Source organism: Scatophagus argus, chromosome 6 (genome assembly GCF_020382885.2).
Source record: "Scatophagus argus isolate fScaArg1 chromosome 6, fScaArg1.pri, whole genome shotgun sequence".
In the NCBI taxonomy this organism is placed as follows: Eukaryota; Metazoa; Chordata; class Actinopteri; family Scatophagidae; genus Scatophagus; species Scatophagus argus.
This window is the reverse complement of record NC_058498.1, coordinates 12,911,182-12,927,240: the sequence shown is the minus strand read 5'-3', so window position 1 is coordinate 12,927,240 and position 16,059 is coordinate 12,911,182. Positions and strand designations below refer to the sequence as shown.

Below are 16,059 nucleotides of genomic sequence, written 5' to 3'. Positions count from 1 at the left end.
TCTCTCGAAACTTTTTAGCTGAAAGCCACTTGAACAAAAGAAGTGAAAAGATAACCTCTTGCATCATATTGCTTAAATATATTACAGTGTCAAAACTGGAATACATTCCTATTGCTTTTCTACTGCATGGAAGATTTTTACTGTGCTTTAATGTGCTTCTGAGTTGGTACAGTTGTGCAATGGTGAAAACACGATTGTAGTTGACAGATATTTCAAAAGTAAATGGGCTTGAATTGAGTCAAGTGTTTGAGATAGAAAGCACTCGGTGTCAGAAATCTGCAGAACCCAATTCTTGGTTCTGTAGGCTACTGTTGACTTGAAAAACCTTGTGTTGAACCTCCATTCCCTCTATTCTTTCTCCTAAACCCTGAACTCATTTCAGGCACCGAAATATTTCCTTGCTTTAAGCCCTGTATATATAAATGGTTTGCATTTAAAGGCTCAAGCTTAGCCTCTTTATCCCCTTTCCCAGGCACAGCCTAATGCAGATGTGCTGGCAGTACAACCCCAAGATGCGGCCGATGTTCCACGAGATCATCGAGATGCTGCGGGAGGACCTGCACCCGTCTTTCCAGGAGGTCTCATTCTTCTACAGTGAGGAGAACAAAGTTCCCGAGACGGAGGAGTTTGACCTGGATCTGGACAACATGGAGAGCATCCCTCTGGATCCGTCTTCATACTCCCAGAGAGAGGAGAGCTTAAGCAGGGACAGCGGGCCCTCGGTGGCCCTCAGGGGGAACTATGAGGAGCATCTCCCCTACACACACATGAACGGTGGCAAGAAAAATGGACGAATCTTATCGTTGCCCAGATCCAGCCCTTCCTAACATTTCCTGCTTCCTAAAAGAACTCATTTTCTCCTTTCCCTTCCCATCCTTCTCTCTTTTCCAGTCCATTTTTTCTGTGTCCTTCATGTTCCTCTCATCATTTTCTAATGATTTTCTTATTCTTGGAGAAACCCTTCGAAAAAGAAAAAAAGAAAAAAGAAAAAAAAACCAACCCCACAGATCTCAGGACTTTTTATTTTCTTCCTCATGGCTGCCCAACACAGGCAAGCAAGGGATGCAAACATGGTGTAACACTTTTTAAACTTCCTCCACAACACATCAGACTTTATATTACCTATCTATTGTTTTTCACTATTGCCATGTTTCCAGGACTCCTTTAGGTGGAAACAGAGGGAAAAAAAACTGTGAACACAACAAACCTTAGACAACCAAGAAGGCTGCTTATGCTCAACCTCCTTCCTCAACACTTGTCCCTCCTCTTCTCCCCTTTCCATACTTCTGTGCTCTGTTTTTTGTTTTTATTTTTCCAGCAAGTGAAATCTTGTTACTCAGATTGTGGCCTTTTTGTATGTGGCCTATAAACAAAGAAAAGTGTGTATCAGCACTTATACTAATTTCTTTTTGAACAATGACTTAATCAGTTTGGAACGGTGGGATGACTTGCAAAGACTTGATCCTAGAACAAACATCAATTCCTAGAGGAATGTTTTTGTTTTTTGTTTTTTTTTGTTTGTTTTTTGTTTTTTTGGTTCTGCAGAATTCCAAACTACACACAGTTTCATCAGGTTTTTGGTGAATAATTTATTTGCTTTTATTGTTATTTTCTCTTCTCTTCTAGTCTTTCTAAGTTGTATTTCTTTGTCCTTACTATGTGGCTGAAGGATATTTAAACAGTTAAGAATTGGACGAAAGAGTTCCTCAGACTGACCAATAGCTGCTGATTTGATATATTTTAGTGGGTATAGAAATATATAAATATATATAATATATATAGTATATATGGAGTATTGGTATTTATGTACCAATATTTTATATATAATATATGACGTATTGATGTTTTTGTAAATATTTCATATTTGTAATATTTTTCATCAGAAGCTTTGCTAGTATTTTGTTTGCTAGGCTTTTTCTTTCTGGGATTTTTGATTTTCTTATTTTTATAGCCCCACAAATCACACTAATCTACCATCAGCGCTCTCGGTGTCTTAGGCCTCCAGCCCCTTCTTTGAGTAGTCTTCTCCGTCTGGATGGGAAAGGAGAAAGCTCCGAAATATTATCAACTTTCTACATCATTTTTTATGAACCCTGTTCCCACTGAGAGCTGTCGACATTTGGAGGCATCCTTACTACAACGCCAACCGGGAAAAAAAAATGGAAAAAAAAATGGACTAACCAAAAAAAGAAAAAAAAGCTTTATAAAAGGGGAATGAGGTCTTTCTAGATGGAAGTACACTTGATGAGTTGATGTTCGTCTCCGTGTCCGCTTTCTCTCTCTCTCTCTCTCTCTCTCTGGTCAGGTCACAATGGAGCTGAGGTCTTCATGTGTTTATTATCACAGGTTTTTATTTTTATGTCTATCACCTGATTGGGCTGGTTGTCGTCAACTGGCAGTGAGGTTAGGGAGCGTCGAGAGCTTGTCCTAGCCCTGTGATTGTACTTAACCGTAACAGTACTGGCTTTTGAGTTGTGTTTAAAAAAAACAAAAAAACAAGGTAAAGCCTATATAATTTAAATCTGTCTAATTATTATCTTCCCCTCTGGCCTGAGATCTGCCACAGCGCACAACCCTCAGTGTCTGGTGGAAGGTTTTATTAAAATCACACATGAAGGTCCCCTCTCGTTGTGGGTTCGCTCTGCACCACATGCACCCTTCTGCACGTTCCCCCCTCCTCAGTCTTCCTGAGGCTTCCCATTGGCTGCTGAACTCACTGCTCAAAATCAGGCTGTTGGAAATTTCCACTTTTTGTGGTGGAGGGCTGGAGAGAAATACGGAAAGTTCCAACTGTACGCAGAATCCACAGCAGGTAGTGGCGAGAGGGGCCGTCTCTCTATCTTTCATTGTGTCTGAGAGAGAGAGGGGGGCAGTGTGTGAGTGATAGTTAATCCTATTATTCTCTCTGCTATCACATGCAGTTAGGTAGTCAGGACACAGTGTGCAGCAGCTATTTCACTCAGGTCTGACATTCCAGGATTTAGTTGGAACTGCTCGTTCTCTCGCCTCCCCCCGCCGTTTTGCCTGCCTGCTGGCAGAGCTGATACCATCACCGCACCCCATCAGATTCTGAACACACGCACGAAAGACTTTGATTTTCCTTTGTAATAATCAAATATCTGAAGATTATCCCTCCTGCCGTGAATCGGAAACATTCCTCTCAACTGTACCCTTCCACAAAGCTAAAGAAAAAGTGTTGACCCCTCGCTTAACATAATTAATTCTCTAAGGCCATCAGAGTTTTGCAGCAGATCTTCCTTATTCGCACAGCAGTTGATTCACAGGATTCGTGACAGTAAGCCGAGGAGTATATTTATTTATTTTATTTTTTTTCCACCCGGACACGCCGACCAGTGTGGTTGCCAATCTAGCCGAACAGCATTCAGCACTTATAGTATAGCCAAAGTGTTGGCAGCTTTCTGTCAACGATGAGAACCCACAGAATCAGAGAGAAAGCAGAGACGCTGCCTCAATGTTTTACCAGTGCCTTCTCAAACCCAGAGCCACGTCCAGGCTAGTTATGTCGGCTAGTAACACACACTTATATACACACACATACACACAGGCCTCTGTGCTCTCTCTGTATTGTTTCTCATGAGGCCGGCGAGGCGCAGAAATCGAAGCTGCATCTACATTTGTGTTTCAATGGTTGCAGCTTTGTTGTTGGCTGGAAGTGTAGAAGTCGCAGTCTTCGGGGCAGTTTGTTACTAGTTTTGTTTCTAATCTTTCGTCTGAGCTTGTTGCCAGCGTTCAGGTTTGAACACTAATGTTCACCTCGTGCTTTAGCGGTGACACTGTGGATTGGCCAGAGTCTGTGCTGTTGGCGCTCAGAGGTGTTTGAGGTCATGATGTAGATTTTAGCTAATTTTTCTGAGGAGTTACAATCTTGGGCTTTTGTACTTTGTAAATAATCTGTGACATAGTTTGGAAAATAAAAGCAGAAAAAAAATGATACGTATTAAAAAAATAAATAAATCTAATGCCCGTCAGTTTTGCCTACATGACAGAAAAATGGTGGACCATAGTTGTGTCACAGCTCCACACTACATACTAATACTAAATTCTTACCTTACTAGTGTACTGTTTTGACATTTTTCTACTTTCAGTGTATTTAATTTTCCATTTTAAACACACTACATACTCAAAACCCAAATGGAATTAGTGTGTATTATGGAAATGGGACATAGCTTTTATCTCCACCTTGACCTAGGTTGCTTCTCTCGTGGTGGTGTTCACACGCATATGCAATTTTTAATTAATATGGTGCCCATATCTTTGAAATACCAGATATTTATTTTATTATGATCATTGTCATTGTATGAGAAAAACACAGTTGGCTTTTTAGTCAAGCATTTCTAAGGTGTTTGAGAGTGGAGCGATGTAAAAACCTAGTTTGGTATCGTACAAGTGGAGTAGCTGGTGGTGAGCAGCAGGAGTGCTAGTTAGTTAGTGAGTAAGTAAGTAAGTAATTGTTATCGTCTTTGTGTTTGGCCAGAGTCTACCTCAGTGCATATGGAGGAATCAGTCTAAAGAGCCTAAATCATCCCCGTCAGTCACCCAGTATCCCATCATTTCAAATAATCATACATTACCAACACTGCTGATGAATTCCTTCCCCCTGTGGTGTGTTAAATCCCTCTGCCTCGTTGTTTTCTCTGTTTTTTTTTCTCTTCTTCTTCTTCTTCTCCCAGGGGAAACCGTCATCGACCGATATTGTTGCGATTCTTGTATTGTAGCCCTTTTCTGTTTTAAATGTCTTCATTTCCAGCCCTTGTTATACAGTTTAGAAACAAGCTTTGAATATATCCAAGTACTGTCCCTTTCTTTACACACACACACACACACACACACACCTAGCACTTATAAAATGTGGAATATCAGACAGTAAATTGGCTTTTTTTAAAAAAATTTTTTTTACATTTTATGAAATTATTCACGAGAGGCTCCCCCTGGGTGCTGAAAGTACCAACATAGCTTTATTGTGTGCATTCCCCTTTTCCACACACACACACACAGACACACACACACACCACTCCTCTGGGCCGTATGGAGTAGCGGCTCTGCTGGTTTCTGGGGATGTGACATTAGCATGAGGGGGCAGAAGAAACTGTGTCTTGACTCTCAATGCATATCTGTGATCATCTACAGCCAAGGCTGATCAAGCTCAGCCCTGGACCCTCATGCCTTTTTTTTGTTAAAAATCACATCTCAAACTAAAGCTGTTGTTTGGCAGAAAGCCCTACTCCTCTTCTTCAGTCTGTCTCTTTGTGGTCAAAACAGTTAGCTTTCACATTGCACGTCTCCTCCAATCGTCGTTGGTTTATTTGTCTGTTTCTCTGTTCTGTTTTGTGTGTGTATTTTTTTTTTCTACTGTGAATATCATCGAGATGACCTTTTGTTTTCCGGCAATGCCATAGATTGGGTCTGTTTTAGCTGATCAGGACACTGATGTCTGGGCTGGTTATAAAGTTTTAAAGAAGAGGACCCCCCCCCTCTGCAAAGGAGAAAAAAAGAAGCTGGACTGGGACAATCCTGTGTGCCATAGTAACTATGAACAGACGTGAAATTTAGATTGTAACTTTTCGTCTCAGGGAGGCGGCCTGATGCTTTGTGGCTGGAGGATAAAGAGGAAGAGGAGGAAGAAGAGCTATCTTACCTACCTTTTATCTTCTCTGACTGAAGCGCAAGTTCTCAGCATCCTTGCAAAAAGCAAAAATGGAGATTATAAACCCAAGGACAAGTTTTCAACAACAAAAACCCAAACATCCTTTTCAAAAATATGAAATCTTTGTGGCCCTTTGAAGATAATCAGGAGCCTTCCTCTCTCTCTCTCTCTGGCGTGATGTGGTCTGGACTGCCCTCTAGCAGTTGGATGGGAGCATTGCAGGTCAGGGGTGGCAAAGCAAACAGGGCCCCGACCCATAGTGCCTTTGCTCAGACTAATGGCCCTCCCACCCAGTCTACTGCCCTCACCCCCCTCAGAGCAGACCCGCCACTGACTGGCTTGTCCCCACCAATCGCTAAAGAGGATTTTCCACCTCCAAACATGAAACGAAAACACAGGAATTATGTTTGTATGCATCCTTTAGTTGTATCTGAAAAGGAAAAAGCATTTGAACTGCTTGGTGGGAAAATACTGTAATTTGGATTACATGACAGATACTTTTTACAAAAAAAAAAAACAAACAAAATGTTGAACTCGTGTCTCTACTCTGCTAAGCTTTGGCTCGCTTTGTGCATGGAAAATGAATTATCTATACCAGCAGATAGCTTGATAATTTGATGCTTACTGATTTTGCTTCCCATCCGTCTGTTTTTTCAGCGACGCCCCAAAGCACATGCAAAAAAAAACAAAACAAAAAAAAAAAACCCATGACTAGCAACAAGTGACTGCATTACAAATGGGGACTTCCATTTGAAATGCATTCAGTTGTTCTGAAACTTTCAAAAAAAAAATGAACCAATTAATAAGCTCTTAACTGTAAATAGCAACCCCACCCCCACCCCCCTTGGCCCCTGAAAAATGAAAGCACTTGACTTTAGGGAAGTTTAGGTTTGTTTTGTTGAACTCTGATGACCTGAATAGCGGTTGGACAGAGCATGGTAGTAACACAGCGCAGGGTGAGAACAAAGCATTGTATGTATTATTGTTTTGTTGAAAAGAAAAAAGTATTAAATTTTAGAGATGTTGATTTCTATTTTTTTTAGCCAAAGTATGGAGGGCAAATACAATTACTTTTTCTGACTGTAAACTTTTACTACTCTTGTACATTATGAATTTAACATTGTTATCATTGTGTATATAACTTTTTTTTCTAAATTTAAAGAGATAGATGTTTTTCTTTTTGTTCTTTTGTTGCTTTTCATGTCACAACCCACTACATGGGAGAAGCATAGTCGAGTCCATCAGTGTATGTAACAGCACAACTCCAGTCTGAGGGCTTAACCCTGTGTAACGAGACACAGAAACAGTATGTGGCCTGAAACGTTTGGCAGTGAGCCCGGCTCCTATGCATGTTATGAATGTTGGCCGACAAGACGTCATGCATTGCAACCACCCCCCACCCAGTCACAGCAGCGTGTCGGCCGTAAAGCCTTTGACGCGTCACAAATACGTCACCCGTCACAGATGTTGTTGTTGTTGTATGAAATCGTTTCTGACGAGAGACGTCTGTTCAGTTTGCAAATGTGTTTTTTGTTTTGTTTTGTTTTTTTTTTAATGTGAAAAACTGGAAAAGACCACTGCACATCCTTTTTGAAGAAGAGGAATCAGGAGTGACAAAATCTTGAATAAGCTAAAAAAAAAAAAAAAAAAATACAAACAAAAAAAACTTAACTGATGGTTTAACAACCATACACCTTTAAGTTTAGACTGTAAAGCTGGAAGTGTCAGAATTTTTCCTTTTCAGGAGGCGTAAAAGGTGAAACACCTTCAGCTATAGAAGAAGTACTGTCTGTCAGTAGTGAAGATGATGAACTGTTCATATTTGTGTTATTGACTGGGGAGAGAGACGCCGTTGTTGCCGGTGTGGTGACCCTGCGTGTTAGACGACAAATCTGAGGAAAAGCAGCCTCTTCTTAACTTCTAAGCGTCATCTGTCGGTCCAGTGGTCTGCTCCAGTTTACACACCAGTACCTTTATATTTATCTCTGTCCTGTTCCCTGTGCTGTTCGTTGTTTAAGTCAGTGTGGAGTTGTGTCTGTGTCGTCCTCGGTTGAAGTCTTCACCACAGATTTCTTTGTCTATGCTCGCTGCTCCTCCTCCTCCTCTTCCTCTCTTTGTCCTTCAAGTCTCTTTCTCTCCTCAGTGCACATAGGTGGTCCCCAGAATGCTGTGTGTAGTCTTGCAGAATACCTCTTTTATTAATGTCATTTATTGCCGATGAATATGCTGATGTATTATTTTTGGGACATGTTGTGTATACATTATGTTGAGACATCGGTGTGTATGCAGACAGCAGGTGTATATGTGTGTATGTACAGTCCAAAAGCCCGCAACCCACAGAGATCGCTTCATCCCTCACACTGGATCCAAATGTGCCATTATCTTTATGTATCACGTATATCAACATATTGAAAGTGCACACACAAACACACACACACACACACACACACACACACAGAAATACATGCATATTGTACAGGATCAAAAATGTGCCATGACTAAATGAACGCTTGACAATTTATTTTTTCTATGTTTTCAAAGGAGAGCCAAGTAGTGACATGTACAGAAAATGTTGCAATGATATGAAAATAAAAATCTTGCTGTGTGTAAATTATTCAACAATTAACTGTTTATATTAAAATTCTGAATAAAATTATTGGAGAATATGTGTCTTCTCGCGCTGTTTTTTTGTTTGTTTGTTTGTTTGTTTTCTGCTGAGGTAAGGAAGATGTTTAATTTATTTTATGCTACACTCACACTCCACTATGTTTGTGTGACAGCACAACTGTAGTTGCTGGTTATATTATACTATACAAACCCCAAGCGCACAGTTTTATGTGTAAAACATAAAATAAGCTTGTAAATATCATGTTTTGCTTTACATGAAACTGCCAAACTGGACCCGCATGGTAATACATCTGTAATAGTAACTGGTATTGCTGCTTTGTGTCAAAACACCTTTAGCTCTGCTTTAGTTTCCCCATCAGGTACTTTCAGATTCATTCATGTTCTTTCCCACACTCTCACTAAATTCAGCCGCAGAACTTTTGCTGCTGGCTGCCGAAATGATCCGCTCACATCACCAAGTGCCTGTGTTTTCTCTTCCTCACACTCCCTTTTTAAATCACAACAGTTAAATGTGTTCCTCTCATTTTAAACAAATCTTTCACATCAGGAAGTCTTGTTCTCCCCCCCCATGGCCATCCTACTGCCTGTAAGTTGTATTTCACCAGGCCTTGCAGCCGTTTGTCATGGGCCTCTGCGTTTGCTCGCACAGTAAGATCTAAAAAATGAAAGTGCTGTGGTGCAGTGATTCTGATGAAGTTCTGCTCTGACTTAAACAACTGTAAACCCACCTAGCTCCTCCCAGCCCACTTTCTTAAAGGATGTGCAGTGAAGCAGATGCAAAACGTGTGAGATGCAGGATACAAACTCATAGATCACGCAAATGAATATCAAGAGAAGAACACTGCAGCTCACTGACTGTGAATGCGTTGTATTTACTTTTAGTTAATTCAGTAGATGATGAAATTCATCTGAGGTTGACTTTAAAACTCTAGTTGCACTTTTGCTTCTGTGCCGTGCTACCATTGGGCGCGTGAGCCACCACAGCATGTTTTTAAAGCAGCAGCGGTGTGTGAAACCGTGCGTGTGGGCCATTGAGCAGCACTTTGTTCTCGGCTGCACCGAATGAGAAAAAGAGGAAGCATGCTGTGGCTGGTCTCTCTGCAGTCAATCTGAGGACAAACACGACACTGACACAGAACACGTCCGATCTGAAGAACTTTAAACCATCTTCTCCCTTTCTGCTCTGGCTTGTTTTGTGAACAGAAAGTGTTTACCTGCTCCAAGCCGTTTCACCTCTCAGCAAATGTAAGTAGAGTTTATGTTGCTTTTCTTAGTTTGGACTTTCAAACAGTGATCTCTCATTGCTTGCATCTGCCTATGTGTTGTTTGAAATGTGAGGTTTTTTTGGGGTTTTTTTTTTTTTTTTGCACCAGAACTCTGCTTTAACACATTTCTACTTGCCTTCTCTGTGCCAGCAGCGCTTCCCTGCTCTGTGGGAAAGTAACGAGACTTTTCTACTTGATGTGCAGTGAGCTGAACTTGACAGTCATCCGTAGTTACGTTGGTGCAAATTAAAAGCACAATGGTTGCAACAATTGTCACACTCTGCGTCCAGTAGCAGTTAAAGATACGTGCTTTCCTATACAGTGATCTTGCACAGTTTCTGTTTTTCATTTTAAAAGACTTCAGTTGCTTTAGTTTTTCGCAGAGGATGTGGTGATTCGTGTCCTTATGACTCAGACTAAGAAAAAAAACAGCATGTATCATTGCATTAGACTATCATTGCATATTCTTCCTTCTCTTTTTCTGTTTCTGCCTTATTTCCCTAAAACAATAGCATCTTTAAACCAGTCTGGAACAGTTTAACGTGTTTAGCAGGAGTGTTGATTGAGATATTACACAGTTAAAATACACCTCTCTTTGCTACCCGTGCCAGAAAGGAAAAGTACCAGTACAACAATGAAAAGACGGTCAGGACTCTCCGAAGAGACACTAGAAAAACCCGAGGAGCTGTGAGACGATTAATGGGACAGGAAATTAAATAAATCATTGGTGTTCTTTTGTTTTTCTCTCTAATGTTAGTGTTTCGTGAAATATTGGATAATTTGACCTTCATCTGTGTTTTAAATGAAACAACCCGAGAAGTTTCGCGTGGACTGTGTCTGTTTATCTGTGGAGATTCTCAGTCATCCAGGTCATATTCAATCAAAGAGTTAAAGCAAGGCGACTGGGCTGTGTCTGTTTGAAGAGTTAACAGCTTCTAGACATCTGACACCTGGGACACGGAGCTCCAAGTAGATCCTGCTGTTTGGTCATTCATACGTTTTGTATTGTACAGAATACTTACTTACTTATCAAGGTAGAAATCAGGTTCTGAATTGTCTACAACGACTTTTCTCGTACTTTTAATCAGATAGCAGGACGAGCAAAACATCTTCCACACCTCCTTTCTTTTCCCACTGTCACCTTTTTTTTCCTTCCTCCACTGGAGTCTTAGAGGATGTAATCCCCAACCAGCAGCTCCCTCTTCCTGGCCTTAGACTCTCTCTCCCCCTCTCTCTCTCCCCCCTCCCTCGCTCCCTCCCACACCGCCTCCCGCCCTCTGTTTCTTTCTCTTCCTCTCACTGGGAGCTAGGGGAGCTCCAGTGTGTGAGCAAGCGAACGAGTGACCAGTTCCAGCTGGCCTCCCCACTGCGCTGCTGGTATGGCGGACTCTCCTCTGAACCACTCCTGGCCCTCCTTCTCCAAACTCTGGATGAAGAGATGGTCTTTTAAGAGAGGTACAGTGGGAATCTGATTTCACATTTAAATTATACTTAAGGTGGATTGTTGAATGGTACTGAGGGAAGATAGAGTGGATAAAACTGGAAAAAGAGAGCAGGTGGACTGTGGCCCGGTAGGGGACCGTCCAGTCATGGACTGGATGTGACCATAGGAGGATGTGTTGGCTGTGCTGTTTTTCATTTTGACCTGATTTGGGGTTTGTGGTGTGTGATAATTGCAGTACATCAGTTGAGAGTTTGGTGCAAAACTAAGTGAGTCATTTCTGAACTTGTTTCATTGTATATGGTGCGAGACTGCACAAATGTCACCATGCACGTGGAATTCTTCGATTATTCATTGCTAAATTAACATTTCATGTGCTTTAACCTTTAGAGTTAACAGCCGAAATGAAGGGCTTTTTAAATCATGTTTGGTGTAGCATTTGTGTGAATTTTTCTACATAAAATAAAGCAAAAAAAAAGAAAGAAAGAATAAAAAGCCAGGTTCAGAGAGAAAAACATTCACAAGTTAAACTTTACGTACTTTACAGATGCAACAACTCACCTTTCTGTTCTTCCTTCTCCCAAAGTTCACTCTATAACCCCCAGATCTTGAATTATTTCATGCTCTCTGTCCCCATACTGTTATCTTCAGAGGACTGTGATGTCTTTTTAGACTTAAAGAAGCTGCGTAGGACGCTTCCATTTTGCTCCAGCCGTAGTGTTTGTAGCTCGGCGCTTTGAAACACTACTCAGACGAATTTCTGATCAAAGAGGATCTGTGAGATGACAGCTGTTTTGATGTGTGCACCGACCTCAGATCTAAAAGCCTCTGTGTTCTGTTTTCACATACACACATCATCTGTCACACATCATACACACTCACACACACACACACACACACACACACACACACACTTGTGAAGCAGTGCAGGTACCGATGGTCACCTTAATCCAAACACAGTCACAGAGGCAACGTATTCAATGAAATATTTAAGTATGATGAGTTACAAGACTGATTTACGACTTGTCATTTGTGGTTTCTGTAGTTCTGCGGCATACGGGCACAGTGTGATGAATGAAAGAGACTTGAAAACATTTTTTACACCTCCTCTGAATCTGCGTGCATTGTAATAACTCATCATCCACATCGTAAATAATCAGCTGGTCGTATCATATGATGCCCATCTCTCTCTCTTGTGATTGTCATGTCGCTTTGCAAACATACGTTCAGTGAGCTTTGTGGTTAGCCTGCAGTTCCTTCTTGTCACATTTATTGTAATGTCTTCCTTTTCACAAAGTCCATCAAAACCCTGAACACTGATAGGGCTACACTGTGGCACACAAAACCTTTATGTTGTGTTTGCTCTGTTCGAGTCATTGTTCTCCTTCAGTTTTAACAACATACCAAACGATTACTCATTTTCAGGAATAAAATGACAATAATTTACACCTTGAGGACATGAGGATAAAGTTTTTTTTTTTCCCCCCACAGTACATTGATAATAAATTCAGTACATTGTTTCATTTATTTTAAGGCATTTCTTAAGCCAAGTCAATCCAGTTTTATTTATATAAAACTTTGTCCCGGATGACTTTATGTTATAATCTGTGCATGTATTACACTGTCCTTAGACTATGAACGTGGATGGAAAAAGTCCACCCTAACTGTTTAACAGGGGAAAATGTGAGAAACCTCAGGGGGAGCAATGGAAAAGAGGTCCCCCTTCTAAAATGGAGGGACATGCTGTGTGCCAAATGTGCACAGTGCACAGAAGCTGCAGTATTGCAGAGAAAAGAGGAATAATCTTAAACTAAAATGTAATGTCCATGAAATATGATGTTGTGTAAACATTCAGTGTAATAATTTAAAGAGTTTTAGACAAGGTGTTAATGTAATTTGGTGATTTGTGAGTTGGTAATAGTCAAACAATAGTTTTAGTAGTAGACCACCCTTTTGTTATGTGGAGCCAAACTGCGGGGAAAACGGCTGGCTATGACCGTGCCAAAACGATTATGGAGACATACACACCTGAGCACTCTCTCACACACATGGACACACACACTGATGTTTCTTCTTTGCGTGATGCATTAGCAGAAATGAGAGGCCAGCCATAAAAGGCTACAGCAGCACTACAAGACAGCATCTGAACGCAGAGTCAGGGTTTACACTTAACACGAGTGGGATTCGGACGCAAACAAATTCTCCCTCCTCCCCCGACGCTGCCATCCCCACAGCGTCAGGCAGTGATTTAGTAATATAGAAAATAGATCCATGGTGTGTCTGTCTGTGTGTTTATGTGAAAGCATCGCTGGCTGTAGAGGGGAGTGGATGCTGCTGGTTTATAGCACGACATGGTGCAGGACTCGGAGTGTGGCCTGTCTGCGTTTTATCTCATCACACAACACTACCTGAGGGCTCCTCCATGTATATACAATAAGATCACAACATGAAAAGTGAGCCGCCCAGAACATACGTCACACATTAATCTTTATAATTAAAACAATCGCATATGTTAATAAAATTATCTGCAAGGAAAATCTATGAGGTGGAACGAATGTCAGCAGTTAAAGCAGTCGTCACCAGTTCAGAATTTTGGGAACTTTTAAAGCCTATCTGTTCTGTGCTGTCAGGTGTCACAGGTTGAAGCTTTGAACTCCAATAAGGATACTAACACCGAAAGCAAGGCCTCGTAAATAAAAATGAAGGTTTGCAATAACCATCTGAGCTTTTCATATAACTCACAGTGGTGTGTGCGAATGTTCATGGGTTTTAAAGCAGCGGCAGCGACATGAGTACTGGACTCATAGTCTGATTTTTACAATGTTTATAAAGCTGCTCTTGATCATTTTTTTATATTAATAGTGTCTGAAATGCCTCTGTTGTGTGTAAAAGGTTACTACACGTAGCATCTTTTAGTCTTTAGTCTTTAGTTCCATATTAGCACCGTCTCCAGAGGCAGTATAAATGTCTGAAAAGCCCTCCGGAGGCTAACACCTCTGGTGCCTAACATAAAACAATGGCTGCTAGAGAGTAAAATATTTTTCTCAGTAGCTTTTGGAGCCACACCTAAAAGGAGAACTTATATTTGTCATGTGGAGGGAAACTCAACTCCAAATGAATGATTATGTTGCTTCGTGTCTGGTGGATGTGCTCTACAATTTAATGAATAGACTCCTTCTTTGCTTATTTTTGTGTTTCATAGTCCAGAGAGTTTCCCTTCTTAATGTCTCATTATTATTGTATTATATATGTAACACATGATATGACATGTATAGATGTAGAGGCAGTTGTTTGCAGGGTGCCTGTTTACACTGGCCATGTTACATCTGAAAAATCACCTTCACAAGGGAACAGAAGAAGGCCAAAACTATTCAAGGAGAATTGAGTCAGCCCGTGTGGAGCCTGGCTGGCTTAGGCTGAGGCTTGGGTTCACAGGAGGCGTCCCTTACGAAATGAGGCTTATGTAACCTGTTGTAGCTGTGGCTCTCCCCTCCTCAGATGGGCATGGTGTGGCTGAAACCTTAACAGTGAACGTGACGTACTCAGACGCCTTACCAGACTTCTCAGACACCACGAGACACTAAAACATTTGGGGTTTTTTTTAACAATGTAAAATACAAGAAATGTTACAATTACACACTTTTTACCTCAATTATGTGTTACCAAACTCCATATTTGCCTCTACATTTCCTCCATGTTGCACGTACTTGCTATATCATTTACCACAGGAAAGCAGCTCACCACTGACATAGAGATTAATGCTGGCTCACCAGGCAGTTTGCAGTGGTGACAGTGGTTTGTGGCATCATGTGAATCGAGGAATCTGTTTATGCAGTGGAAATGTAAAGGAGCTCTCACTGAGGGTCTGGATCAGGGGCTGTAACTGAGTTTTTCTTCCATCGTACACAAAATCGCTCAAATGGCTTACACAGGTGTTGTGCAGCTGTTGGAATCAGTTGTGTCTACCTTTATTTGTGCTCTTGTACTTCTATAAGATACTGTTTATACGGTTTATAACTCTCAATCGTCACATCCATTTTCTTTCAGCATCAGAGTGCAAATCATGTAGCCGGCCCTGCGAGCCTCCCAGTACCAGCCTCGGTGTCCAGCCACACGCTCCCAGCGGGACAGGATCTTCCTCCTCACTGTCCCCTGCCTCTATTGCTGAGGATGTCTTCTTTGGTAGCACCAATGAAGACCAGGTAAAGCTCTATATTCTTGATTTGGATCATTTTTCTTTTCATTTTTCTCCATCCCAGTCATGTTGCCACCATGTCTGTCCGTCAGTTGGTGAACCAATTTGGCCCAGACTAAAGACTGTTGAATGGATTCATTTTTAGGGCAGGCCTTCATGGTTCTCAGACAATGAACCTTCATGACTTTGTTGATCCCCAGACTTTTTTTTCACCATGAGATTAACAGCTTTGTTTGCTTTATTGAAAAATCCATGCATACATGTTGAAAGTAAAGCAATACTTTGACTTTTTATCAAACATGGTAAAAACTACATCTGTTAAAGCTGAGCATCTTAGCCTTGTTACTGTGAGCACGCTAATGTTAGCATTAAGCTCAAAAAGTTGTGTACCATAGAACAACTTCAGAGAGGTGCTGGCATGGGTGTGAAATCTTGTAGTTCTGAGCTATGTGGATTTTGGATTGTAGCTAATGTCCATCTTGTTTATCTTGTTGTCTCTGACTCCATGTTTATGCTCTTTCTTCTCTCTTTCTGCCTCCTCTCCTCCCTTGCTGAGCTGCAGGATACGTGTTCAGTAGTCAGTGACTACGACTTCCCCTGTGCAGAGGTGAGCAACAGTGCGGAGGACCTGCTGGACCTCAGCTCTTCTCTCAGAGACTCTGAGTACTTGAAAGACCTGGAGGGAGGGATTCTGGCTTCACAGTTTACCGCATCCCCAGTAACCACAGATCCAGAGAACAAAACCCTAACTGCTGGCCTGCAGGTGTCCTTAAACACAGAGAGTCCTGCAGTCAACAAACCTGTACAGACCACATGCTCACCTCAGGTCAACGCATCATCTCCTCCCTCCCATGTTCATCCTGCA

General features: G+C 41.4%; 1 protein-coding gene across 1 annotated transcript in view; it reads left to right on the top strand.

Moving 5' to 3' along the window:
- The window catches only part of insrb (insulin receptor b), a 78,158-nt gene extending 69,827 nt beyond the window's left edge, over positions 1 to 8,331 (top strand). Inside the window, exon 23 of the mRNA XM_046392335.1 lies at positions 473 to 8,331. Within this exon, the coding sequence (XP_046248291.1) occupies positions 473 to 827 (355 nt within the window). The 3' untranslated portion in view covers positions 828 to 8,331. The remainder of the gene's footprint in view (positions 1 to 472) is intronic.
- The last annotated feature ends 7,728 nt before the right edge of the window (positions 8,332 to 16,059 follow it).